The sequence below is a fragment of the Diabrotica undecimpunctata genome, chromosome 5 (genome assembly GCF_040954645.1).
Source record: "Diabrotica undecimpunctata isolate CICGRU chromosome 5, icDiaUnde3, whole genome shotgun sequence".
NCBI classification, from domain to species: Eukaryota; Metazoa; Arthropoda; class Insecta; order Coleoptera; family Chrysomelidae; genus Diabrotica; species Diabrotica undecimpunctata.
Window position 1 is genome coordinate 127,556,538 of NC_092807.1, and position 27,817 is coordinate 127,584,354.

Below are 27,817 nucleotides of genomic sequence, written 5' to 3' on the forward strand. Positions count from 1 at the left end.
AGATAACAGCTCCTTTCCCCTCCAGCGCTCTCACTAGTTTAAAAGTCAACCATTTTTGAGGACCACAATTTAGAAGCTTTGTGAACGATTCCATTAAAATCCAATCTTTTTTGAATTTATCACGTTAAAACCCAAAACTATGTTCTTTCAGATGACCCTAATAAGATCTCCTAATTGATATAATCAAAGCTGCTATCAATTTATAAAAAAAGGTACTAACTTCGTCCCAAAGTGTCCTAGGTGAACTTTTTTTCCTTTTCAATTTATAAAAAAATTTAGGCTGTCAAAATATGAAAAAAAAAAATGTTTTTTTCGTTCACTGGTTAAGAAGTTATTCTTATTGGTTTTAAGCACAAAATTAATATGTTTTTACCAAATTATTTTGCAATATTTAAAATTATTTTCCCGTTCTTTTAGAATCTATCCGTATATTTAATCTAACTGTTTAATTTTCTGACTTACATTGTTGCAAAAAAGCACATCAAGACCCAATATTTGGTGTTATATAAAGGTTATAAGTTTTTTTTAAAGATATGAACATTTATAAGAAACCGAAATTTTTGACTTATTTTGCAAATTTCTAAGCAACAAATAAGGATACGAAGGTATAGAAAACGTTATTTTGAAGGTTTTTATATGACTTATAAGTTTCTTCTCTTCTCAAATTTGTTTTAAACGCTTTACTTTTTGCTGATAGAAGAAACAAGCGAAAATTTACCGTTTTTTTAGATTAATTTGTTAATTTAATTAATATTTAAATGGGAATAAGGCACAATTAAAGGTTAAACTAAGTTAATTGACGTTTTAATTTCCACTTCGGAAATCGTTCTCTAAATATAAACATAGTAAATTAAACAAATTTTGTTTTTTTGTTGTTTAAAAAAAAACAAAATTTGTTTAATTTACTAGGGTTAGTCCGGGAGAGACGGACCACCGGGAGAGATGGACCAGTCCATTATTTCCAAACTGTGACGCTCGAGCGCTACCATCGTTTGTTGTGAGTATGCTTCAGTTACCGTGAAGACATGCTGTGTGGTGTTGTTGTTAATATTTGTCGAGTAAAACTTCATTGTCTGTTTTGGTAAGTCCAAAAGTTTTTTAACGTAGTAACATAGTTTTAGTTTTCAGTTTAAGTTTACGTGATATCGACGTAGGATTCTTGTGGCGATGTCAATAAACATGTAGGTAGTAACCTAACCTAAAAAGGCCGCCATACGTGTACGTTAAAAGTGCGAATTATGCGGTGGTCCATCTCACCCGGACTTTTGGGAGAGATGGACCAGTACGTTTTGGTAGAGATGGGCCACGTATTTCAATACAGGAGAGGTGGACCAGTACCAACGTTTTTAAATGTTGCTTTTATTAAAAAAACTTATAGTGTAATTACTAAGTAGCTGGTATTTTTCTGTTTCATAAAAATGCCAACTAACCACGTAAAGAAGGATACCAGGAGAGGGGCGTGGACATAAGATGCATTAATACAAGCGGTTAATGCGGTGGAAATAAAGAAATGGGTGTCAATGCTGCTGCTAAAGCTTATCAAACTTCTAAGACCACTCTTAAAAGAAGGATTAAAAAACAAAAGTTTACGAAGGACAGCTTAGGGTTTTCCTCCATTTTGGGAAGATTAAGTGAACAGAAAATTGTAGGCCACATAAAAGAGTTACAAGCTCATGGGTTTACTCCTTGTAGGGATTCAGTGAGAAGCAAGGCGTTTGAACTTGATAAGGCGCTAAAACTACCTCACAAATTCAACAAGGAAACTAGAAAAGCTGGTTATGATTGGCTTAATTTTTCTTTTAGGAAATCCTACTCTTCCTATTAGAAAATCAGAAGGTGTATCTATATCCCGAGATAAGGGAAGGAACAAGAGGTGTGTGGAAGAGTACTTTAAGTTACTCGAAAGTGTTCTTTTGGAAAACAATTTGGTTGAAAAGCCTTGGCATATTTTTAACATTGACGAAACCGGACTTCAACTACTGAACAACAAGCCAGGAAATGTTGTTGCCATTAAAGGTTCCAGAAATGTAACTTCAATTACGTCAGGGGAAAAGGGTGAAACCGTTTCTGTTCTAGCTTGTGCTAGCGCTTAAGGTACATTTCTTCCGCCATACTGCATAATGAAGGGCAAAAACTTGAAAGTTGAGTTCATGGACGGGATGCCTTCTGGCTCAGTTGTAAAAATGTCACAAGAATTTTCTTATAGCACTAGTGAAATTTTTCTGCACTGGTTAAAAAGTCATTTTCAACCTAGAAAACCAGCAGAAAAAGTACTTCTCTTAATGGTCACACTTCACACACCATTTCCTTGGAAGTCTTAGTGTACACGGAGCAAGCAGGAATCATTTTGATGAGCATTCTATCCCACACTTCGCACTGGCTACAACCTTTGGACCGATACTTTTTCAAATCAAGTCCTACTTTTATAGTGCTTGTAATTATTTCATTACAACCAATCCATCCATAATGATCAATCGTCTGCAGTTTGGAAAACTTCTGAACTCTGCATGGACCAAACCTGCAGGTGTACAAAACGGTGTGAGTGGATTTCAAGCTTGTGGCATAGTCCCTCTAGATATGTCTGTAATACCAGCCTACACCTACCTAAAGCCCGATTTCTCCTATGCAGTGCCCAATGTCCAAGTCTAGGTACACACTCTCGCTAGTGTACCAACCGGTGAGGTTGATCCTGTTGCCACCAATGCAGAACTGATTGGCCAACACGTCATTGCTGTAACTAGTGTGCCAACAAGTTACACTGTTGATTCTTCTGTCTCCAGTACAGTACCAAGAACCCAATTTGATCTTGCTAGTATCTCCAGTACTTCTAGTAGCCTTACATTGTCAAAAATAACTCCTTCTAAACTTCTAGAACATATATTACCTGTCCCTTCTCTGACGCAGAAAGTAACCGTTAAGAGATGTTTGACGACTGTTTTAAAAGTATTAAATTCAGCTCAGAACATTGCTGTTGTAAAAAGGAAGGCATTTGAGCAAGTAATGAAAGATAAACAAAAAAAGAAAAAGAAACATGATCAACTGAGAAAAAAATTTAATCAGAAAGAAGTTTCTCAAGCCAAAACAGGATGTTCTTTTGTGGGATATGTGGAGAGGCTTACAATGAAAATACAAAAAAGAAGACTGGGTGAAGTGTGTACAGTGTATGTTCTCGGTGGTTTCATAAAGGTTGCTCTAGATTTGAAGTAAAATGTGACTTTTGCGGTACCAGAGAAATAATGTCACAAAAAAAGAAGTTTCCCATTAATAGGAAGATTGTGGTCAAGAAAGCAAAAGAGTAGACTTTTATTTGGTTATTGTAACATTTATCATTATGTAAAATATACATATTTTTTACTTTATACTTGGTTTGTAGTCATTGATCCTACTTTTTACCCCTGATCTATCTCTCCCAAGCTACTGGTCCATCTCACCCAGACACGTCCGGGTGAGTTGTGGAAAAAATGCAATGTAGCCTTTATTAATAATATTTAATTAGAAAGTAAACTCCTAATGGTATAAAACTAAATTCTTTACCAAACGCTTAAATAATATTGTTAATAAGTTGACAAATATAATTTTAATGAGCGTCCAAAGAAATGTGGTCCAACTCTCCCGGACTTACCCTAATGTTTGTATTTTGAGAACGGTTTCTGAAGTGGAAATTGGAACGTCAATAAACTTACTTTAACCTTTAATTGTGGCTTATTCCCATTTAAATAGTAATTACTTTACCATGCCACAAGAAAATAGCTTCAGAATAATATTAATTTGTTAATAATTAATAAAGTTTAAAAATTCGACTGCAGGAAACATAGATTTTTGTTATAGAGGTTCATACTACTCAAAACAGCTCTCGTTTTCCTGGCCGGTTCAGTGTCACAACGAATCTATAAGAAAACCGTGAGAATAAAGATTAGGTTTGCGCAATGATAATCATACAAAATGTGAACTTGTATCTAGCCAAATGAGTCAAAATTACTATTCCAAGTACAATAGCTTCCTGTGATACACCTGCTTAGGCGCTTGTTTATTGAAATTACGAGATGTGTTAGTTTATTATATATGTTAGTTTATTAAATAATATACAACATATATATATATAGATATATATATATATATATATATATATATATATATATATATATATATATATATATATATATATATATATATATATATATATATTTAGGAATCCTACAGTATTCACTGTCTTCCCTCGCTCAACCGTTTCCATCTCTCTCTCTGTTGTCCCATTCTCCATCGTTTAGACCTCTCTTACTCATGGCGGTGTCTACTTCGTTCCTTCAGGATTTTCGGTGTCGTCCTCTTTTCCTCCTTCTTATGGGGCTCCATTCGGTTATTATCTTTATCCATCTGCTGTCGCTAGTTCTTCTTATATGTCCATACCACTTTAGTCTTTTTTGTTTTATATACTGTTAGTATGTCTGTTTCTATTGATGTTCTTTGCTTTATTTCGTCATTACTTCTCCTAACCATTCTTGTTACTCTGCGGCCTCTTCGCAGGCATTTCATGTCTGTTGCTACTATCTTACTGCTGTTTTTCTTGTTTATGATCCAATTTTCAGCCCCATATGTCATAATACTTCGCACTAATATTTTATAAATCTGTGTTTTTGTCTTAATATTTAGGTGTCTATTCTACCATACTGAGTTAAGTTGTCGGATTGCTGTTCTTGTTTGTCCTAATCTTTGTGTAATTTCTTCCCCTGTTGTTGTCTTTTTCATGATTATAAACCCCAGGTATTTGAATTTATCCTTTTCTTTGATTGTTACGTTGTCATCAATCTGTAGATCTTCTATGTCTTCTTTACTTGTAGATAGGTACTCTGTTTTCGCGAGGTTAATATCTAGGCCAGCCTTGGTATATTCTTCTTGTAGTTTCTTCATCATGTAGCTGAGGTCGTCTTGGTCTTGTGCAATTACTACTTGATCGTCTGCAAAGCTTAATGTATATAGGTATTCGTTCCGTACCGGTACTCCCATGCCTTCGCATTTTCTTTTCCATGTAGTCAAGGCTTTCTCTAAGTATATGTTGAATAAGGTTGGAGATGTGGAACAACCCTGCAAGAGCCTTTTTGTTGTAGTAAAGTGATAAATAAATAAATTATGATTCTTGTTCCCATTTTAATAAACACTTTATTTTCTTTCTACAGAGCTTTTGTAGCTTCTATGAGTTTTGTCTGTATTTTTAATTTGTACATTGCCCCCCCATAGTTTTGACCTTGGTACAGAGTCATACGCCTTTCTCAGGTCCACAAATGCCAAGTGGATATCTCTATTTTTTGCTTTTTTCTTTTTCAACAGTTGTTCCAATGTGCATATGTAGTCTATGCATGATCTTCCTGCCGTGAATCGTGCCTGATCCTCCCCGATTTTGCCTTTTATCGCTTGCTCTATCTTTTCTCGCAATATCTTCCCATATAATCTTCCTATTGTTGATATTACGCTTATTCCTCTGTAGTTTTCGCATCGTTTTCTATCTCATTTTTTAAATATAGATGTCATATATGCCTTCGTCCATTCCTTTGGAAGCTGTTCTCAATTTATGGCTTTCTGAAATATCTATTGTACTATCCGGTGTAATTTTTTTTAAACCGTATTTTATAAACTCAGATGAGATGCCTCCAGGTCCCGGTGCTTTCTTATGTTTGATTACTTTTATGGTCGTTCTAATTTCCCTATCTGTTATTTATATTTCTTGTTGTGGGAATCTGCTTCGTCTTCGCCTGCTTTCTTTTCCAATTAATTGTGGTCTTTATTCTGTTAATAGTTTCTTGTAATAGTCCTTCCATTCTTTGCCCTGTGGATTTTCCATATTTTTATGTCTAAAAAATCCTTTGGTGATTTTTAGGTTGTTTAGTTCTCATAATTTAATCAGACGTTCTCCGTTATCGTTTTGTTCATCCTCTCCAAATATCCCCACTACTTTGTCGTTGTCTTTTCTTCCGGTTCTGCTGTTAAGGTCTCCTGTTATATATATATATATATATATATATATATATATATATATATATATATATATATATATATATATATATATATATATATATATATATATATATAGAAATGTAGCCATAAGCTCCCTTACTATTAAGAATCAGCAGATTCCGATATCCGACGTTATAAATAGGAAGAAATCAATATTTTTATTATTATTGTAATTATTATGTTTCAATAGTCAACTTTAAATCATTAAATGTAGTAGTTTGTAGAATTTCTCAAAAATTGTAACTTTTATTTCGAAATAAAGATTTTTTTTGGGAATATCGACGTTGAAGAAACATTTCTGGCGCTGCGAACCACAGGATATTTCATACAGAAACATAGTCGTTTCCTGGTCTACATTAGTTTAATGAAATCCTGAAGAACCTGGTAAAAGAGAAAAATGTATTGGAAATCAAACACGATCATCCTTGCGTAAGTTTTTCCTTTCTTTACCATTGTTTATGAGCATTTATTATTTTAATTGAATTCTTAAACATTTACATTGAATTTATTATTTATTGTTTATTGAATTTATATTATTTATAACATTTTACTTCAACGAATTTTTATATATATTTGCATTTATATTTTTGCATATATTTTATGAGTACATTGAATGATATTTCCCAAAATAGTATCGAAAATTTAAGTTTACTATTCGACAGTTTAAATCTAAAAATAAAAAGAAATCTACAAACCTCTAAATCTAAGCCTGCATCTAAATTACGTTCCAAAATGCCGATGACCAATAGCGATATTGCTAGCCTTTGCTCAACTCTGCCCGAATTCTCTTCTGGAGACAACCTCTCCACCTTCATCAAAGCAGTAGATAATTTAATAGTTTTCTTAGGCACCCAAGATTTAAATCCGTCCCAAGAATTTATCTTAAATTCCCATATCGTATCTCGAATTAAAGGAGAACCTAGAAATTTCTTAAACTATTCTAATAAAACCAATTGGACAGAAATTCGTCCAGCATTATTAACTAAATACGGAGACAGACGTTCCGAAGACATATTAGTAACACAACTATCCACTACCGTCCAAAAACATAGTGAATCCTACGACAATTATCATCAGAGAATAACTACAAATCTGAACGATTTACTCCAACACATCACTTTAAACGATAATCCCGCGACAGTCACTTTTAAAACTCCATATTTCAAAAACATTGCCCTCAAAACTTTCTGTACCGGAATCAACGAGCCTTATTGCGAATACTTATCGCATTTTGAATTAAATTCCCTAGAAGAAGCCCTTCAAAAGTGTATTGCCTACGATAACCACAAAAATCAACAACAATACATGAACTTCCTTAAGAGCCAACAAAACAAAAAGGCCCCACTCAAAAATAAACCCTATCAATCTTCGAATAATCAAAGATCCACAAACTTTCAACCCACATACTCAAACTTCCAACCCACGCATTCAAATTATGTGAGACCTTCAACTCACAACACAGAGCCCAATTTTAACTTTACTCCACAACAGAACTATAATTTTCCTCAGAGACAAAATTTCAGTTCTCACGAACAAAATCAATCCTTCCAACGAAACAATGTTCCGAAAAACAACCAACAAAGATTAAATAAATATAAAGCTCCTCGACCCCAACCAAATTTTGCTACTCCAATGAGCGGTGTTCAAACTACCACAACCAGAAACCATCAGCCCATGACAATTACAACTAATAGAAGCCATAATTTTCACATAGACTCAAATGATACCCAATATTTCGAAAACGATTTCGAAAATTACGAATCCGAACAAGAGCCCGATTTGCATGATGAAAATCATCAGGATTTTCAAGCCATCCCGTTAGACGATCATCCACCCCCTGTATAAACCTATATAATATCGAAAGTTCCCCTGGGTTACCTTGTTTCGTTACACCCAAAACACATCTACGCGTTTTAATCGATACCGGCGGTTCCCATTCAATTTTAAATCCGCGAGCTCTCAAACTATTCGATAAAAATCATATTTATCGAAAACCTTTTTCGCTAACGTCAATGAAAATTACTTCCAAGCACGACTTAAATATTAAGACGCCACTATTCCTAGAATATGGAATTCCACAAACATTCGACGTAAAAATTGCAGATTTCAGTCAATACTTTGACCTCCTCCTTGGAACTTACGATCTGAAAAGATTCCACGCCACAATTAGCTACGCAACTCATACTTTAACCTTTGAGAATCCTCACGTTAGCATTCCATTTGAAACATTATACCAAAAAATTCCAGTAAGCGTTCATAATGGCGAAGTTTTATTGCGTGAAAGACACTTTCAAGGTATCAAAATTCCCAATTCTATTCACGTTGCAAAAAACGGCTTTCTAGACACTTTCGACTTACCTATGCCTATGAAATTTAATAAGAGAATTGAAGTTGAGAACTTTTGTAATTATAATATAGCAAAAATTCCAACGACGCATTTTAACGAAAACAAAATCCGTACTTCGCACTTAAATAACGAAGAAAAATATAAAATTATAAGTCTTTGCAAAAAATTTAAAGACGTATTTTACGACGAAAATAAAAATTTAACTTTCACGTCAGCTGTTAGACACGAAATTAAAACTAAGGATGAAAATCCAATTTATGTAAAGGGATTTCGGCATCCCAAAGCAATGCAGGAAGAAATAAAAAAACAAATAAATAATTTATTAGATAATAAGATAATTCGACCGTCAATTTCACCGTACTCAGCTCCAGTTTGGATAGTACCAAAAAAAGCTGATGCCTCAGGTCAGAAAAAATTTAGATTAGTAATTGATTATAGGAAGCTCAATGATCATACTGAAAGTGATCGCTACCCACTTCCTCAGATAGATGAGATACTGGATAACTTAGGAAAAGCCAGTTATTTCACAACATTAGATTTAGCTCAAGGTTACCATCAGATTGAAGTTCATCCGGATTCTATTCGGAAAACAGCCTTTTCAGTTCCGCATGGTCACTTTGAATTTTTACGTATGCCCTTTGGTTTAAAGAATAGCCCAGCAACATTCGAAAGGTTAATGGACAATATTCTTAGGCCCTTTATTCATAAGTTTTGCTTCGTCTACATGGACGATGTCATTATTTTTTCCAAGTCACTGCAAGAACACTTAGTTCATATTGCGACTATTTTTGACACTTTCAGAAAAAATAATTTAAAAATTCAGTTAGACAAATCTGAGTTTCTCACGAAAGAAGTTTCTTTCTTAGGTCACGTAGTGACAACCGAAGGAATCAAACCTAACCCTGCAAAAATCGAAGCTATACAAAAATATCCTCTACCAAAAACAGTAAAAGAAATTAAATCATTTCTTGGTTTAATCGGTTACTACCGAAGATTCATACCCAACTTTGCAAAAATAACGTCCCCATTTTCGAGATGTACTCGAAAAGGAGCAACTATCGACCCCACAAATCCAAATTATTTAGAATGTTTTGCAAAATGCAAACAATTGTTAACTAATTCTTCAGTCTTACAATATCCAGACTTCGAAAAGCCTTTTGTACTGACTACAGACGCCTCTAATATAGCTATAGGATCAGTATTATCTCAAAATAATCACCCTATTGCCTACTATTCTCGAACTCTAAATTCCGCAGAACGAAACTACTCCACTATTGAAAAAGAACTTTTAGCCATACTAGATTCTTGTAAACACTTCCGTATGTATTTATACAACCAAAAATTCACTGTAGAATCAGATCACAATCCTCTCGTATGGATCTACAAAATTAAAGACCCCACTTCTAGATTAGCCCGATGGAGACTTAAACTAGAAGAATATGATTTTGAAGTTAAATATAAAAAAGGCAAAGAGAATCAAGTTGCTGATGCTCTTAGCCGAGTCCAAATAAATGCCCTAAGCTCGAGTTCAGAATGTGCTGAACCCCCGAATTCAGAATGTGCTGAACCACCCGACAATTTCGACATAGACGATTTCCTTGCCGATTTTGACAACTTACAAAACAGTACTAACACACAACATACATCAGTTGAGAACCCTATCACTGGAATAGAGATTTCACCTGAACCAATTAATTTATCCTCAAACCAAATTATTTTTAAACCAGAGTCAAATAATTTTGAAATTAAATACAAAAGAATTTTTAACAAACACCGTTACACTGTCACTTTGACAAATAATTGGAAAACAGAAATAGCAAATACCTTCCAAAATATCCTTAGACCAAATCAAAAATTTGCAATAACAATCCCTCACGAATTTAGACCTTTTATCTGTAACTATTTTAAAGAAAAAATAAATTCCACAGTCAAAGCAATATTTTGCAATATACTACTTCAGGACATAGAAGAAGAAAACCAACAAATAGAATGCATAAAGAAATATCACGTAGAAAATCACAACGGAATAATTGAAACCTACAAACATTTAAAACAAAAATTTTATTGGCCCTCAATGCAGACAACTATTTCTAATTTTATCAATAAATGCGAAATTTGCCTAAAAAATAAATACGAACGACGCCCTTATAAACTTCCCCAATTAGGACCGTTGTTAGGTCAAAAACCTTTTGATATATTACATATCGATCTATTCCACTGCAATAAAAACCTGTATCTCACAATAATAGATTCTTTTTCCAAATACGGTCAATGCTATAAGCTCACCGACAAAACTTCCATTTCCATACTAAATAAATTAAGACACTACTTTTCGCACCACAATTACCCAAAAAAGATTGTATGCGACAGCGGCACCGAATTTAATTCCGCAGTCATTAAAGAATTCCTAAATATCCACAAAATCGAAATACATTTTACAACAGTAAACAATTCTTCCTCAAACTCTCCTGTAGAGCGCTTTCATTCAACTCTTATTGAAAAACTTAGGACCTTACAAGCCCAAAATCCAAATGATTCGTTAGATGACATTCTAACACACGCCATTCTTATTTACAACCAATCAATCCACAGTTCCACAGATTATTCCCCGTTCTCAATTCTGTACGGACCCTATGCAGAAGAAATACATTTCGACTTTGATCTTCCGATATACGAAACATATAATCAAAGACATAAAGAAGAACTCCAACCCTTTATTGCAGAACTATATAATAAACAAAAACAAAAAAGACAACAACTTTTAGATAGACAAAACGAAAATGCCGAAGATATTCCGGAAATAGACCTTACAAAATCCCTATATGTTTCTAAGAAAAAACATAAGTCCAAATTACAAGCCCCTTTCTCCACTATTCATCCAGAAACGCAAGACAAAACAAAAATAATCGGTAAAACAGATAAACAAAATTTAACAAGCACTCACCTTAAATATGTAAAACGAATACGAAAACATGTAGATAAACCTACTCAAGACCCAAATTTTTCACAGGACAATCCTCGCCCTGGTCCATCCACTCAATATTCAGGAGATTCCGAATAATGGTTACTATGCTGAAGAGATAGGCAAATCAAGAGAAATCTCCCACTATCACAGACATTTTCTTCACATTCCACTAGACAAATTATCCGACAGTATTGACGCTAGTCCGACAAGCTATTTCAAAGATCACTTCAAAAATGCACCTCTCTCGCTACTGTACTCCCAATACACCCACATACAAGAACAAACAAAAGACGATCTACACAAGATTACGCGAAAACAGAAACGCGGACTTTTTAATTTTCTAGGTACAGCCATCAAATACGTGACTGGAAATCCAGACGACTCTGACTTAGACTTGTTAAAATCACACATAATCTCTTTAGAAAATAAACAAAACGAAATCATAAAAAAATTTTAATAACCAAATATCTTATGGAAACTCTTTTAACACGAGATTCGATAAACTTTTAGAAAAACTAAATTCTGATAATTCAATTCTCATATCTGCACTCAACAAATTATCAGCTGATTTCGACAGCTATATCATTCTACACAATGAGATAATAAATCTCCAAAATATAAACGAATTTCTAATGAAACTTATAAGAACCATTACTTTATCTGAACTTAATATCTCTAATATAGAATTATTCACTTTAAAGGAAATAATAGACCTTAAAGAGAACCTTCTCAAAATTTATCCCAGAAATTCAATTCCCAATAGTAATGAACACCCTTACGAACTTATAGAGTCAACAAAAACTTTAGTTTGTGTAACTTCAAATACAATGCTCATAATAATTAAAATCCCTATACTCCATGAAATTCCTTATACTACCTATAAAATCTATCCCATTCCAAACAAAGATCATGTTATGATTCTGCCACCTGCAAGCTACTATACAAATAATAAATGGTTCAACACTTGTATAGGACAAGGCGATAACATAGTTTGTTCCAACTATGTACAATCCAAATGTAACATACCCAATGTAGATAATTGCACAAAAACATTAATCACAGAGAACTTTTTCCAAGAAACCAGCAAAGTCATATTGCTAGGAATAGTTCACCCAATGAGAATCCAGCAGATAGAAATTAATTCAACCAGCCTCTTGACGACAGATGTACCAATAATGATTGAAGGTATCCAATTTAATAAAAAGACGTCTCAAGACATTTCCATTCCAAAAATTGTTCCAATAAAATTAATACCAAACCATGAGATGAAAATCGAAAAATTAACAATCCCAGAGACACATGGCCAAATTCAACCAATAGATACCATAGAAGTACTACCCCGATTATCCATAGGACTGAGCACCACTTCTTTTATAATATTTTTAACTATTTTAGCTTTCCTAATAATCTTCCTAATTAGGAAAAGAAAACGAATTTCCAAAATCCTATTTGGAGAAAAATTGCATCCTGCCCAGATCCAGATACTAGACGAGCTGATAGCCGAAGTAACCAAAACTTCGAGGACGAAGTCCCAACCAATGGAGGGAGGAGAAATGTAGCCATAAGCTCCCTTACTATTAAGAATCAGCAGATTCCGATATCCGACGTTATAAATAGGAAGAAATCAATATTTTTATTATTATTGTAATTATTATGTTTCAATAGTCAACTTTAAATCATTAAATGTAGTAGTTTGTAGAATTTCTCAAAAATTGTAACTTTTATTTCGAAATAAAGATTTTTTTTGGGAATATCGACGTTGAAGAAACATTTCTATATATATATATATATATATAAGCGGGGATCCTACAGCTTCTGCCGCTTCCCGCATTTCGATCGCCATCTTTTTCTATCTCTCCAGGTGTCTTCATCAATGGCTCTATCTTTCATGGTTTCCATAACACCTTGTATCCAAGACTTGGCTGGTCTTCCTTGTTTCCTTCTATTACTTGGATTGTATTCCATAGCTCTTTTTGGCCATCTGTTGTCGTCCATCCTCTGTACGTGTCCATACCATATTAACTGTCTAGTTTCTATTCTTTCAGAAGTTGTATGTACTCTATCTGTTTTTCTTCTAATTTCAGAATTAGGTATAGGTTCTACTCTTGATATACGGCAAGCTCTTCTTAGGTAGTCCATTTCAACCGTGTCAACTTTTTTCTTTCCTTTTACTGTCATTTGCCAACATTCTGCTCCATATGTAAGAATGGGCTCTACAATTAGAATGGGTCTCCTGTTATAATTGTAAAAAACATATATCAATCTAAACTTTTAATTGCAAATAGTCCAAAAAAAATAAGTATCAAAAGTAATCGAAACAGACCTCGAAAACCTCAGAGTACGAAATTTCAATTTATAACTTTTTATATTTTTTGAAAAATTAAATTCATTTAAATATTTTTCAATTTTGTTTGTTTATTTCAACAATATTATGGTACTGTATCTTTACTTATTATTTTAGATCTTAGGATGCTAAATTTACCAAACTTGTCCATATTCATAGTGATTTACATGAAAAACAATATAAAAAAATTATACTATTTGCTTGTGGATCTCTGACAGACCCGTTGTACTGCGAAAGGTTAAGCGTGGCCACTCCAGCACAACCTTTATGGCTAGGGACTCATTGGTTTCTTAAAATATACATTTTCAAAGGTATATACCAAGTTATAGCCACTTCGCAATTATTTTTGTTTATTTGATGATTTACGGCTTAATTTGCCTGTATTAAAAGGAAAAAAAACTTTAAATAACGGCAAAAAGTAAAATCAGTCCAAAATAAACGAAAATAAATAAAGCAATAATGCCTTTTTGGCACTTTTTGGTTCAAATTATCATTATGTTTAGCTACATACAAGTTGCTTTTAATATTAAAAAAAAAACATAATCACTGAAACTTCGGACTCTAATGATAACCAAGGTAAACGATAACCCATTGTGACAACAAATAAAATTGCCTACTAAGTATGCTAATACTCAGTTAGGAACAAGATGATTTTTGTAAGAGATGTCCCAATAAAAACTATATTTAGGGCATTCTTATAAATCGTATACATTGTTGATCAAGTAAAAAAAATATCAAATCTGTTTTTAATCAATAATAGACGAGCCTTTTTTTATATTAAATATTTTAGTTAACACTACCAGGCGTGAACTACCTTAAAACTCACACGAATGGGTGGTCAGTTTTTGAAGAAGTTGAACGAGAATGTTTGGAAGAAGCTCAAAACTCTGTAGGAGCTAAGACTGTTGATTTAGAACAAATGTATTCCAAATACGTAAAGTGCAAACGAGTGGTTTTATTAAAATATGCTGAAGAGTTTGAAGCCGTTATGAAACTTACTAAAAAAATGAGCGACAATGAGGTAAAATATTTTTTAACATAATAAATTCTACTAACAAGTGTTTTTTTTTGAGATATAGAAATGTAAGTTGGTAAAATTTTTTTCACTGTCTGCCATTTTGATAGCTGTTAAGTGATTTGTGTCAAGTTTGGTTTGGCCTTTTTGGCATGAATAGACTTGACGCTCGAACAACGCTTCCAAATTGTACAAATATATTTTGAAAATTGTGGTTCGGTTCGAAATAATACGTATCGCGCTCCACGTCCATTCTATGGTCAACATAACAGTCCATTCGGTGAGTCGGGACCCACTCACCGAATCTATCCAAGAGAGTGGATAGATTCGGTGAGTGGGTCCAAACCAAGATTGACGTTGACTCCAATTGTCATCCAATCGTATTTTTTGTTTAGCGATGAAGCTCACTTTCGGTTGAATGGCTACGTCAACAAACAAAACTGCCCTATTTAGGGTTATGAATGTTATGATAATCCTTAAATGTATGTTAAAAAAACCATTACATCATTAAAAAAAAATAACTGTTTGGTGTGCTCTATGCTCTGGTAAAATTATTGCACCTTAGTTCTTCAAAAACAATGCTGGCCAGAACGTTACAGTCAATGGTAACTGCTAAAGAGCCATAATTATTGCCTTTTTCATTCTATAATTGGACTACCATGATGTACAGAAGCTCTCCTTTCAATAAGAGGGCTTAACATGTCACACAGCTCGTGTCACAATTGATTTATTGAAGAGATTTCATTCTCGAAACGTCAATAAACTTACTTTAACCTTTAATTGTGGCTTATTCCCATTTAAATAGAAATTAAATTAAATTTTCTATCAATAGTTTACTCATTTTAAATATTGAATAATCTCTTTGGCCCCACATTTTAAAAATAATCCTTTCAAATTCTCCGGGATTCCGAATTCACGTCTTTTCGCAGTGTATAACGGGCAATCCACTAGTAGGTATTTTGTTAGTAGCGGGATCTCGTAAGTATAACACTCCGGTTAAGGATCTCTTGTTATCAGATATCTATGCGTAAGACGTCCATAACCGTTTTAATTAAAATTAAAAATTCCCACCAGTTTTAATTTGTATAATTATTTACTAATTCCACATTGTATGTGAAAGTACTTTTAAAGCTCCTAAAATTCAAAAAACTGAAATTTGTAAGGTAAGTTTGACCTCGCATTGAATAACTTTGGAGTTAAGAAGAACCATTGTTTCTACGACCTTTCGGCAAGGTCACACCTACAATTGTGTGTCTAAACTCATATTAGTGCTGCTTAAGCAAACTACTCTTTGAATATCTAAAAAGTGTTGGTTATTATATTATTTATATAAAATATCCGCTGATAATGCTAGGTGTTAAAATGATCGCTTTGGAAACTGTAGGAGGTATATTCATATCTGCTGTGTTATTTTAAATTATAATATTATATTACTTTCTCTCCCAGAACGTAGACATACAATTTATTTCATTATCTTCTTTCAATAACATTCTTCTGTATATCGACTACCAAAATAACCTTTTAAATTTTATTTTTAGGCTCATTTAGAAGAACTAATTAGGTTGTATCATGTAAGTTATATCTATTATTATATAATTATATTACATTTTTAACTTTTAGAATGAGAAATCTACCTTAGTGATATCCAGGAAAACGTTGCTTATTTATATTATTGCATAATAATTCCAGCTCTGCCTTTTAAAACTTTTCCGCGTAGAAAATTCTTGTTATATAAATTGCTTATTTTTTCCCTAAAGAAGAACAAAAATGTTATTAAGCCGAATTGGAAAAAATAAAATTAATTATTGAACGTGAGAATTTTTTAAACGAACGTAACTGAATTCTTTTTTATTTACATAATATGTACAATCAAAATATTCATAGTATTCTCATTCAGGATACTCGCGAGTACATATTGCTCTAAAGCGGCTTCATACAATTCATTAAATAGTGTCGAATGCATTTACATAGTCGAATAAATCTCTGAGGTTATTAGCGACATATATACTAATGTGATATCTAGAATTTTAATTTTAAAACTTTACAAAAAAATATATATAAAACATTATTAAAATTTTTGATTGATGATTTGTATCACACCTTTCAATTTTGTTATCTCAGGTTTTACTCGTGCTTCAATATCTATACTTTACAGCTGATGGGTTAGGTTTAAAGAAAAACGGAATAAAATAACATAATATGATATGAAAATAATGTAATAAAATAAACTGATTAAAATACCTCCAAAAATTATTAGCATACAATGTTTATCAAACAAAATTCGTTCTACGTACGTGAACCTTCAATAATGCATGGATAATATAATACAACTACAATCTAAGATACAGCTTATTAGTCTACATAAACAAATCAAATAATATTCAGTGTCCTTCCTAATGCAATTTTGATATAACGATTGTATCAAGAAAAATTTGTATGAATTATCCAATTCTCTCCACAGCTCCGTGTCCCCTCTCAGAACAAATTTGATCTCCTTCGACTATCGACAACTTATTCACACGTTACTAATATAATATTTTTTAACCCAAAATTCTCAAATTTAATATTATGAATGTTTCTTCCGTAGAAACGCTTCCTCTGCCTTGAGTTGTCCAATTCCTTGTTCTATGCAAAATGAACTATCAGTTCTCAGCAGCCTCCTATGTAATTGGCAATATTAAACAAGATATTGCAATTTAGTGTCTTCAATGCTCTCCTTCGAATGCACGTACCTTTCCAATGATGCCAGCCTCTTTTCCTCTCGCCAAACTTAATCTCTCGTTTCGAAATAAACAGCGATACGTAGAATACAAGTGGGAAAAGTTTACTTACAAATTTGTACCAGATCAGCTACCGTCGGACACAATTACTTCACCAACTCACAACTTATTCTTTATCACTTACTACCCTTGGATACCACCTCGAAAACCAACCATTCACTTTAAGAAACTGGAACTAACTGCTCTCTCATCTCCTCTATCCATTCATCCAACCTCTCATTATACACACCCATCACCACTTTCCAAATTCTCGGCCAATCAGAAATTTGCATACCACTCCCAGATAAAATCAGAAATACCTACAAACTTTCCTAATTCATATTATTTCTACAAGGACACTTAATTTCTACTGGGTATTTACATATTCCGAACAATCAGTTATTTATTAACTATTTTTATTGTCCTTTTCATGGCGCAAATCCGGCTTACGGGGAAAAACCATCGTTAACTTCTGTTCATTGTTATATTTATACAAAAGATTATTTATGACTAAGATTACCTTTGGTTAATTCCAGGCAGCTCGGAGTATTTTTTTATTTTCTATAATTTCTGAAATATTGATTTCATCGAACATTTAATATTTTTACCCTTCAATTTTGAATGCCACAACAATACATATACATAAGTATTTTACTTATAAATAATACATTTTGTTAAGTATATTAATATTTTTAGGAAATGTAACTAAATGTTTAATTTCACATTTTTCTCTTAAGACTTCTTTTTCTTCAAGTGCCCTGTCCGTTGCGAACGTTGGCTATCAACATGGCAATTCTGATCTTGTTTGCCGCGCTTCTGAGTAGTTCGACCAATGTGAGCCCGAACCACTTCCGCAGATTTTGGAGCCACGAGTGTCTTCTCTTGCCTGGCCCTCGCTTACTGTCTATTTTCCCCTGGACAATCAATTGCAGTAGACGTTAATTATCGTGTCTCAATATGTGACCTAGATATTCTAGCTTTCTATATTTGATTGTGCTAGTGGTATAACGAATATTCGCATAAGCATCCGCATTCGCGAATATTCGCATATTTTTGCATATTCGCATTCGCATTTGCGAAATTTGTGCGAATGTTTTGCCAATATAAATATGTATAAGAAAAACAAAATAATTTGAAGATTAGGTTAATAAAATAAAAATCCATTCACTTCTTAATTTTTTTATTAAGAAAACTCACTTTATTTTACAAGCTTAGAAAACTATAAAATTAGAAAACAAAAAATACATGATGCAGTGTAAACAAACAAAAACAAATTATTCTCTGAAACTTTTATTATCCAGAAGTTTTTAATTTTAGACAATCATCTTGAAAAAGTCTAAGAATTATTAAACTACAAACTAAAAATAGTCTATGTGTTTTTATGTAAAGAGTTTAAACAAACAAACATAAACAGTTCGACTTCAATTAGAAAGTTCAAATAAATTGATTAATTCAGCAATTTTCGGAACAAGATACATATAATGTACACTACACTGTAATGTAATACAGTACATGATTTGATTAATTGTTCTGAAAATTGCTGAATTACTAAATTTATCTGAACTTATCTAACTACACATCTCACGCAAATGAGACTGCCGGCAGTGTCGAAGACAATTAAAATTGCCAAATTAAAAAAAAACTGAATATTCGCATTCGTATTCGCGAATGCCGGTGGCATATATTCGCATTCGCATTCGCCAATGTTCAAAAACTGACATTCGTTACATCACTAGATTGTGCTCACGATTTCTTTCTCCTTTCCGATTTTTTGGAGTACCTCTATGTTGGTGACATGTTCGGTCCAGGATGTACGAAGAATGCGTCGGTACACCCACATTTCGAATGATTCTAGTTTTCTTATTAGCGTCTCTGTCAGCGTACAGGCCTCCATACCATATAGTAAGATCGAAAAAATGTAGCATTTAACTAGACGTAGTTTTAGGGGAAAAGACAAATCGTTGCTAATGAGGAGCTTTTTCTCCTCTAATGAGTTGACTCTTACTTGAAAATTGCGGTGTTTAAGAAAATTTGAAATTAAATTAATGATACTACCTCTAATATTTCATGTATGTAGTGTTTTAATATTATTGTAACTGAACACTGCGATAGTTTCTTATTTGTTCGCCAAATATTCAAGAATTTCAGGCTATAAATTAATGAGATTATGAAAAGTCGAAGGTAGAAATTTAATGAAAAGAATTTAATGAAACGCCAAAGGTAGGAATGATAAATATTTATGCATTTTTTTGGTGTCCTTAAATTGACATTCTAAACAAAATTGAGCTTAGTGATATGATTTTTAAAGGTCAAATGTCTAACGACTGGATTAATTAGGGAAAGTCTATAGGTGATACCAGGTAGGAAGAAGTAGGAGAGGAAGATATAAGTACCAATGTGGGGGGAGACGCAGAGGTAGCATATGATGATAAGGACATTGGTATGACCCAAGAGAAAAACATGGAAAAATGTAACTAATAAAGCCGATCTCGCTTAAGGTTATAGGAAAAGAGAACGGTGATAACAGTATTTTTTTAAATTCCTTAGTCTAATCTCAATAACTAAAAAATTATGCAAAAGAATCTTATTTTCCAAAATAATAAATTTAAAACCTTGTCTGCTCTTCTATATGTAAAAAATCAGCTACTTAATAAAAAATTCTCCAAGCAACAAAACGGATTTCAAAATTAATATATAAATATTTTGGTAAGTGATAATATTAGTTAGTTCATTATTATCTTGTTTTTAGAAATTTCAAATACCGCAGGAGATAATAAGAACTAAACAGATTGAAAAAACCTTTAAGTCAGTAACCATTAATGATCTAGATAAAAAGTATGGTTTAATAGATTGGAAAATATTTTTTGGCAAATTAGTTAATAATCAAACAATTACTGGAACCGAAAAAGTGCTGGTAGCGTTTCCTGACTACTTTCGAGTTGTATTTGCAGAATTTAAAACAATGGATCAAAGGTAATATTGACGTTGTTATTATTGATGGTGAATTTTAAAGATTACATTGTTAAAAAATACAAATTTGTCAAATCTAGGAACAAGTTTGAAAATCTTACAATCGCCACGCTGGCGTAAATATTAAGGAAACAAAAAAATAGAGAAAATGAATTTAAGCTAGATTTGATAGCTTGGTGTTTTCTTATCAAAATAATTAATTAAAAAATAAAAAATGTGTTTTCATTCGCCAAAAAAAAACTGTTTTCACTAAAATGCAAAAAACTTTAATTCCAGTCTATGTTAAAAAATTAGCGGTAATTCCGGCCTAATGGTAATTTAATTTTGGCCTGCATATTTTCCATACCTTTGATTTTAAATTTTTGAAGTTATACTTCTATACGCGCGCTCCACGTTGGAAATTTGTATGGGAGTGAATTTGTGAAATCATTACATATGTAAGATAATGAGTAAGAGAGAGACAGAAGATATATTTTCTCTGTCTTCCTCTCTCGAATATAAAAATGTTCCTTTTGAATATATAATTTAATTATATATATATATATATATATATATATATTATATGAAGATATATATACATATAATATTATACATATAATAAAATATTTATTAATATTATTATTTAGGTGATATGTTTTGTATTATTTATTAAATGTTCATAATTATATTAGTCTTTTGTATTTCAAAATAATATTCTCAATAAATTACTGTATGATCCAGAACAGTCAATTTTGAAATACGTTTGTGTTATGTCCTCGGTAGTATAGTAGTCAGTATCCCCGCCTGTCACGCGGGAGACCGGGGTTCGATTCCCAGTCACGGAGGACTTTTTTTATTAATATTATTACATTATTGTCATTTTTAAATACTTATGGTTATTGCATTTTAATTTGTATTGTATTATTATATGGAATTATGTTGCACTGTATTGTAGTGTATTTTTTTATGTATATTATTGTCATTTTTAAATACTTATGAATATTGCAGTTTAACTTGTATTGTAATATTATATTAATTACAAAGTAAACAATGAATTTTACTGCAGAGTATGTGTAAAAAAATTTTTGCATTCAACTCCTTTCACACATATATGAAAATAAAAATATACATTTTCATCAAAATATTGATTCAATCCTTCATTGTTAGTAAGTTGTTATTAATTATGTTTCTCTTTCTGCTATGTCTTACCTTTAGAATTACATATGTAATGATTGTGCAGATTGACTCCCAAATAAATTTGTAACGGCGAATGCGTGTATAGAAGTGAAACTTCCACCGGCAGTCCTACTGGACTGCCACATTCGTTTTTTTTATCTGTTATTTCTTCTAATACTTCTGGAAAATGTTTATCCTCGTAAACTACAATGACGTACTCACCTAGTTCGTAGTTGACCACCTCTAACTGCATAGAATTGTTAGCTTTCGGCTTTCCAGTTCTTTTACCTGTTTTTCTCCCAGAACCAGCATTTTTGTTTTAAATTCCATTATCTTTTTTATTTCCTCCATCTATCTCTTCTCTTCATTTTTCTTTATTCTCAATTGTTAGCTTAATTTGACACCTTTTAAAATTTTCATTTTTTCTGTTTTTTTTTTTCATCAGATTTTTCATTTTTCTTCGTGATGTTAGGTGCTTTTCCCTGTTTCTTTAAGCTTTTGTTTTTTACTTACCACCTTTTCATTTTTTTCAGTTTCTACTCTTCTCTGGTACTCTACTAAATCATCAGAAATCGCTACAACAGGTGCTAATTTCTATGAAGCCTTTCTTTTGGACGTTTGAGATATTTTTCTGGCGAAATAAAATGCATTTTTAAATGGCTTTGGAAATTTTGGACGAGTAACAAAATAGGATCAGCAAAATTTATGTAAAATTGTTGTTCAAGATAGTTTCAGAAATAATGAAATATTTTGCGCCATGTAGCTTTGATAGATAAAATTTGGAACCAGTGCTACCAAAACAATTCCATTTTCACGACAAAACTCGCTCAATGCCAGGGATATATGGTTAACATGTTCATCCAAAAGTAAAACGACAGGTCATTTAATGTTTTTTATTTATCCACTTTCATTGTATTCAATACACCGATACCCAACCTATTGACATAGTTGGAACTAAATGTTTTGGTAGCCTTGTATAAGGAAATACAATCTTGTGGTGGGATATCTCTACTAGTGGATATTGTTGCTAATACGGTCAGACATTCGTTTTCGTCGTTAGTAGTTCTGTTATACAGTGTGTAAAAGGCTTGTGTGTGAAGTATAGGCTTGTGATATATCGTTTTAAAGTTTTTTTCGTTCTCCATTTAAAAATGTTGTCGCTTTCAAGTTTATTAAAATTAATTAAGATAAAATAAATTAAAATCATGTCGTTACCGAAATTCGCTAAGATATACTCAAAACTTATTTCCCCTTTAGGTGTTGATAATGAGAAAGTGAACAAAAACCATAGCAATGTGGTTTTTAGATGGTAACCATTAAAAATTTTTAAAGAATTTCCGTGGCAACGTTATTTTAACACGCATCAGTAAATTGTTTTATTTATGTTGTCAGTATTTTAATTTAAGTAAAAAGTTCACTGTAAGTAAAATGCACTGAGTGATGAACTCAAATTAGGTGTGTTGCTTGAGTTTCAGGAAAATCCACATACATCGAGTAGACAGGCATCCTCTACATTCAATGCTAGCCATACATCGATAGTAAGCATATTAAAAGACCATAAATTGCATTCCTATAAGATAATACCTACTCAGGAGCTCATGGAAGACGATTTTAATAGGAGAACTTTTTTTTGTGAGCAAATGATGGACATGTTGGATAACAATATTATCCAATTAGAAGACGTTATGTTTTCTGATGAGTGTACTTTTTCACTTAACGGTCATGCTAATCGGCAAAATTGCCGCTACTGGGCCACGGAAAATCCTCACTGGATGAGAGAAGAACACACTCAATACCCTCAAAAGGTTAATGTTTGGGCAGGGATTGTAGCAAACAATATCATTGGTCCCTTTTTCATTGGGGGCAACTTGAATGACAACAATTATTTGGCACTACTTCAAAATGATGTCATTCCAACGTTGGCAAATTTATATCCTGATCCAGGAAACCCTCAAGTTCCAGCGAATACGATATGGTTTTAGCAGGATGGAGCACCACCACATTACCAACTTAATGTCCGGCAGTACCTCGATACAATATTTCCCAATCGGTGGATAGGGAGGCGAAGATCGATTGAATGGCCAGCGCGATCACCTGATCTTACATTATTAGATTTCTTTTTATGGGGATATGTGAAGAGCCATGTATACAAAACTAAACCTTCTGATTTAAATGATTTAACAGAACGAATAACGCTTGCAATTAGGTCGATCACGCCTGTTATGTTAAATAATGTTAGAAGGCAGTTTTATTTGAGATTAGGGTGTTGCCAAGACGTTCGCGGTGAACATTTTGAACATCTACTTCATTAACATTCATAGTTCTTTTTCGTGTTCTACATTTTATTACTTTGCATTACATTTTAGTTTTTGATTGTATTGTAGCGAATTTCGGTAACCACATGATTTTAATTTATTTTATCTTAATTAATTTTAATAAACTTGAAAGCTACAACATTTTTGAATGGAGTGTTTTAGAAACAACAACATATTTAAAAAATTGGGGGTTGTTCCTTTCATTCTAAGGGGGTTGAAGGTAGGGGTTGCATTTTCACGTTAAAGAATGTCAAGTTATAATTTAAATTTGACGTGTTTCGGGATTTTTTATAAATATGTACAGTAACCTAAATAATGAATTTATTCCATTTGGCTTTTACACACTGTATACAGTTTTAGACCCTCTTTAACTAACATTTGTTTGTCCTGTAGTGTAGAGCCATGAAAAAGGCTGTCTCGTCCTCGTCACAGTTAAATATTCGGCTTGGATCTTCCAACACATTTGCGTTACCATTTTGACTGAAATAATCATATACTTTCTTGAAACAATTTCATGTCATTTCCTCTGTACCGAAGGAACGGCTAGCTGTCAGATTTTGCGATACACGAGGTCTTACTTCCGGATGCCGGGTTAGGAAATGTTGGTACCATCTATTTTCAGGAATTTCATTTTTACATGAATTGGCTTTCTTAAAATTTTTAATGAGCGCTGCTACGATGTTAATAAGCTAATCGCGTGTCTCAAGAAAATCCGCGACAGCCAAAAAAATGTTTATTTTACAATTAGTGTTTCCTTATCACCAGTTAAAACTGGTTATCTTTTAATATTTTCGTGCATGTACTTTTGCATTCTTTTATCTTTCAATGTACTTTTTGGTATAACATACATCTTCTGTCTGATGATTCTGTAAAAAAAAATCAAATGTAAATAAGTGTTTTTTTGTAGATACCATGTCAGGCTAAATTTGGCTAAGGTCGAAATTAGAGTACATGCGAAATATAATAAAGTCTAATATCGCCCGGAACAAAATAAGTTAGTACAGGGGTTGTTAATGTCTTGCTTGTTTTCAAAAGCTCGGCAATTATACCGTCGTGTCCTGGAGCTGTATTATTGTTTAGCTCTTTTGAAGCTCTTTCGATTTCGAATCCCTTTATATTTGGTAGTACTTCTGATCCCACGTTTTTTATTTTTCTTTTGACGTTCTCCTTTGTTGTTTCATTAGGCTGGTCTTGCGAGCTCTATAAGGATGTGTAGAAGTCTTCGACAATATTTGTTATTTTATATTTGTCCTGCTCCTCCTTATTGTTGGCGTCTTTAATTTTGATGATTTTTTAATCTACCAGTGCGGGTTTTAGACATTTTAAGCCTCTGTTGTTTTCAATTACTCGCTCTATTAAGTTCTCGTTTCATTTTTGTATGTCGCGTTTTAGTTCTTTTCTAATTGTTTTATTAAGTTCTCTGTATTCTTGAGTATGGCGTTTGTTTTGCGCCAGTAGTTGTGTTCTTTCCGTCATTAGCTGTTTAGTTTCATTGCTTATTTTGTCTTCTTTAATCCTTGTTTTCTTTGCGACCTGTAGTCCTGGTGCGAGAAGGTTTTTATTTATGTTTTTATTAATCTCGTCAATTTGATCTTGATTGTGTGAAGGATCAGATTCGAACTTATCAGCTAAGACCTCTCGGAATTGCTCTTCATTTGTTCTTAGTTTAAAAGCATCTATCCTCGTTGTTTTTTTTTTAATCCTTTATCTCTTTTCTTTCATATTAATATTTATTTTTGCTGTAACTATACGATGATCACTACCAGTTGTTACGTTGTTTATTGTTGTGAGGTCTTCAAACATTCCTTTGTTGTTTGAGAGAAAGTAGTCTATTTCATTTTTGGTAAATCCGTTAGGTGCGACCATGTTCACTTTCTGTTAGGTTTCTTTTTGTAGAAGGTATTCATAACATACATGTTTTCTTGTTCCAGAAGTTCCATGAGTTTTTCTCCTCTTGTGTTTCTTGTGCCGAATCCAAAATTTCCAATCTTGCTTTCAGAGTCTTCAATCTTACTTCCAATTTTGGTGTTAAAGTCTCCCATTATTAATAGATAGTTTTGTAATATATAAAAATGTATGTGCGGGTCTTTTATAAGCAAAATTGAAAAAAAATTGCTACTGCATAAATTGTGCTAAAAAATTATATGTTTAAATTATTCGGTTATGTTTTTTTTTTTTTTATTGTATAATAGCTTTGGCATAGCCAATTAGCCAGTCGGTTATGTTAAATATGTCTGTTGTCGGTAGTATAACTTAATATAGGTTTTTTTAAGTAAAAATAAATGCACAAACGGCTGACGATAAAATTTCTAATGCCCCTCCTTTTGACCTCTCTGGTGCTTCTTGGTGGGCAAAAATATACTTTTACTTCTACTGTTAAGCTTGACAATAAATACATTTTTTAATCAGTAATTCTAAGTAGTTCTAATTAAGTAAATTTTTAAATATTCTTTCAGCAAACTGGTCAATATGTTTCAAGAATTCACGAGATTTCAACTATACCGAATATTTCTCGTTTCACGAAGAACAGATAACAGAGAAATTTACTGCATGAATTTAGCACACGAAATAATGCCAGATATTGTATCAGACATTGTCTACGACCTCAACCCCGCTAAGAAAATATTTTTCTCTGTGTATCAAGCAAACAAAATATTTTCTGATCTAAAAGATGCCTTAAAACAATCCATTGAGGATTCAACTTTGGATGATACCTCGAAAGAGAAATTCGGAAAGAAACTTGAACGATTAAATTTGGGACTTATATCAGTCGGTGACAGAAATACTACTAGGGATAACTATAGATATATAAAAGTTAGAGCCGATTTCCAAGAAAACTTGATGTCTCTGTTAAAAAATTACAGAAAGTTTATATATAGCTTTGTAGGACATAATTCAACGGCGGCGTCTCTGTAAGTAAAAATTTTATTAAAAGGTAACAGATTGTTGAGCTTATAAAATCTTTGTTGTTAATTTTGCAATTTATTGTACGTAAATTGAGGAGTTTACCGTAAGAATTACATAAGGAGTTGCACAATAAATTTTTTTTAAAACAAATTTTAAGACAGTTTCCACAACCCCAAAGGTATGTCTTGTGGCGCGTTACTTTTTTTAAATGGGTGTTCGCCAAGAGCCATATTGTCCCATTAAATAAAATGAACAAAACACTTAAACAGTATAAAACAAATCAAAATAAAATCTTATAAAACAAAAGAAAATTCTATAAAAACAAAATAAAAACAATTTTTGATGTAACAATACATTGTACTATTCTATTTAAATATAAACAATATACACACTTACTATGTTCTTCTCGTTTTTTTTTGTTTTTGGTTTTTTTTGCTGATGTTGTTACTAAACTATAAGAAAATATTATTTGCTGTCTAAATCTGAAGATGCACTGCTGCTATCGCTGTCATTATCTTTATCTGGTGTAATTATAATTGGCTCTAGTAAAACTTCGACATGAGTGTCAAGTTCCCACACACGATGTTCTTCTTTAATTATGTGGCCTATACATTTAGCCCATTTCTCTGGAATTACATGGAGGATTGCTTGAATCAAAAGTTCCTTAACGTCGTTTAATTTGAACGTTTTGTTATTGAGTGCTACTTCTCCTTTCACTTGCGCCCTAAAAAGTTCAATGGGATTATGTTCGCAATGATAAGGTGGTAGACGCAGAAGTTTGACACCATATTCTTTTGCAGTTTCATCCACAGTATATTTAAGATATTCACTTTTCCTTAACTGGGCAATGTCAAGTAGCTGAATTTTGAGCATTGATTCTTCGTATGCAATCCCTTTTTTTGTAAGCCATTCTTGAACTCTCCCTTTCCGCCATGCCGTCGTCGGTAATTGTTCTAGTCTGTGGCTATGATACGACGCATTGTCCATAACAACCACAGACCTAGGTTCCAAATTTGGTAAAATTCTCTTAA

At 32.6% G+C, this 27,817-nt stretch overlaps 1 protein-coding gene across 2 annotated transcripts in view; it reads left to right on the forward strand.

Annotated features, from left to right (window-relative positions):
• Nucleotides 1-27,817, forward strand: part of LOC140441775 (neprilysin-11-like) — a 58,137-nt gene that overhangs the window by 16,355 nt on the left and 13,965 nt on the right. For both annotated transcript variants that reach the window (XM_072532690.1, XM_072532689.1), the window contains 4 exons: nt 14,456-14,686; nt 16,219-16,251; nt 20,189-20,412; nt 26,336-26,791. In XM_072532690.1, coding sequence (XP_072388791.1) covers nt 14,456-14,686; nt 16,219-16,251; nt 20,189-20,412; nt 26,336-26,791 — 944 coding nt within the window. The remainder of the gene's footprint in view (nt 1-14,455; nt 14,687-16,218; nt 16,252-20,188; nt 20,413-26,335; nt 26,792-27,817) is intronic.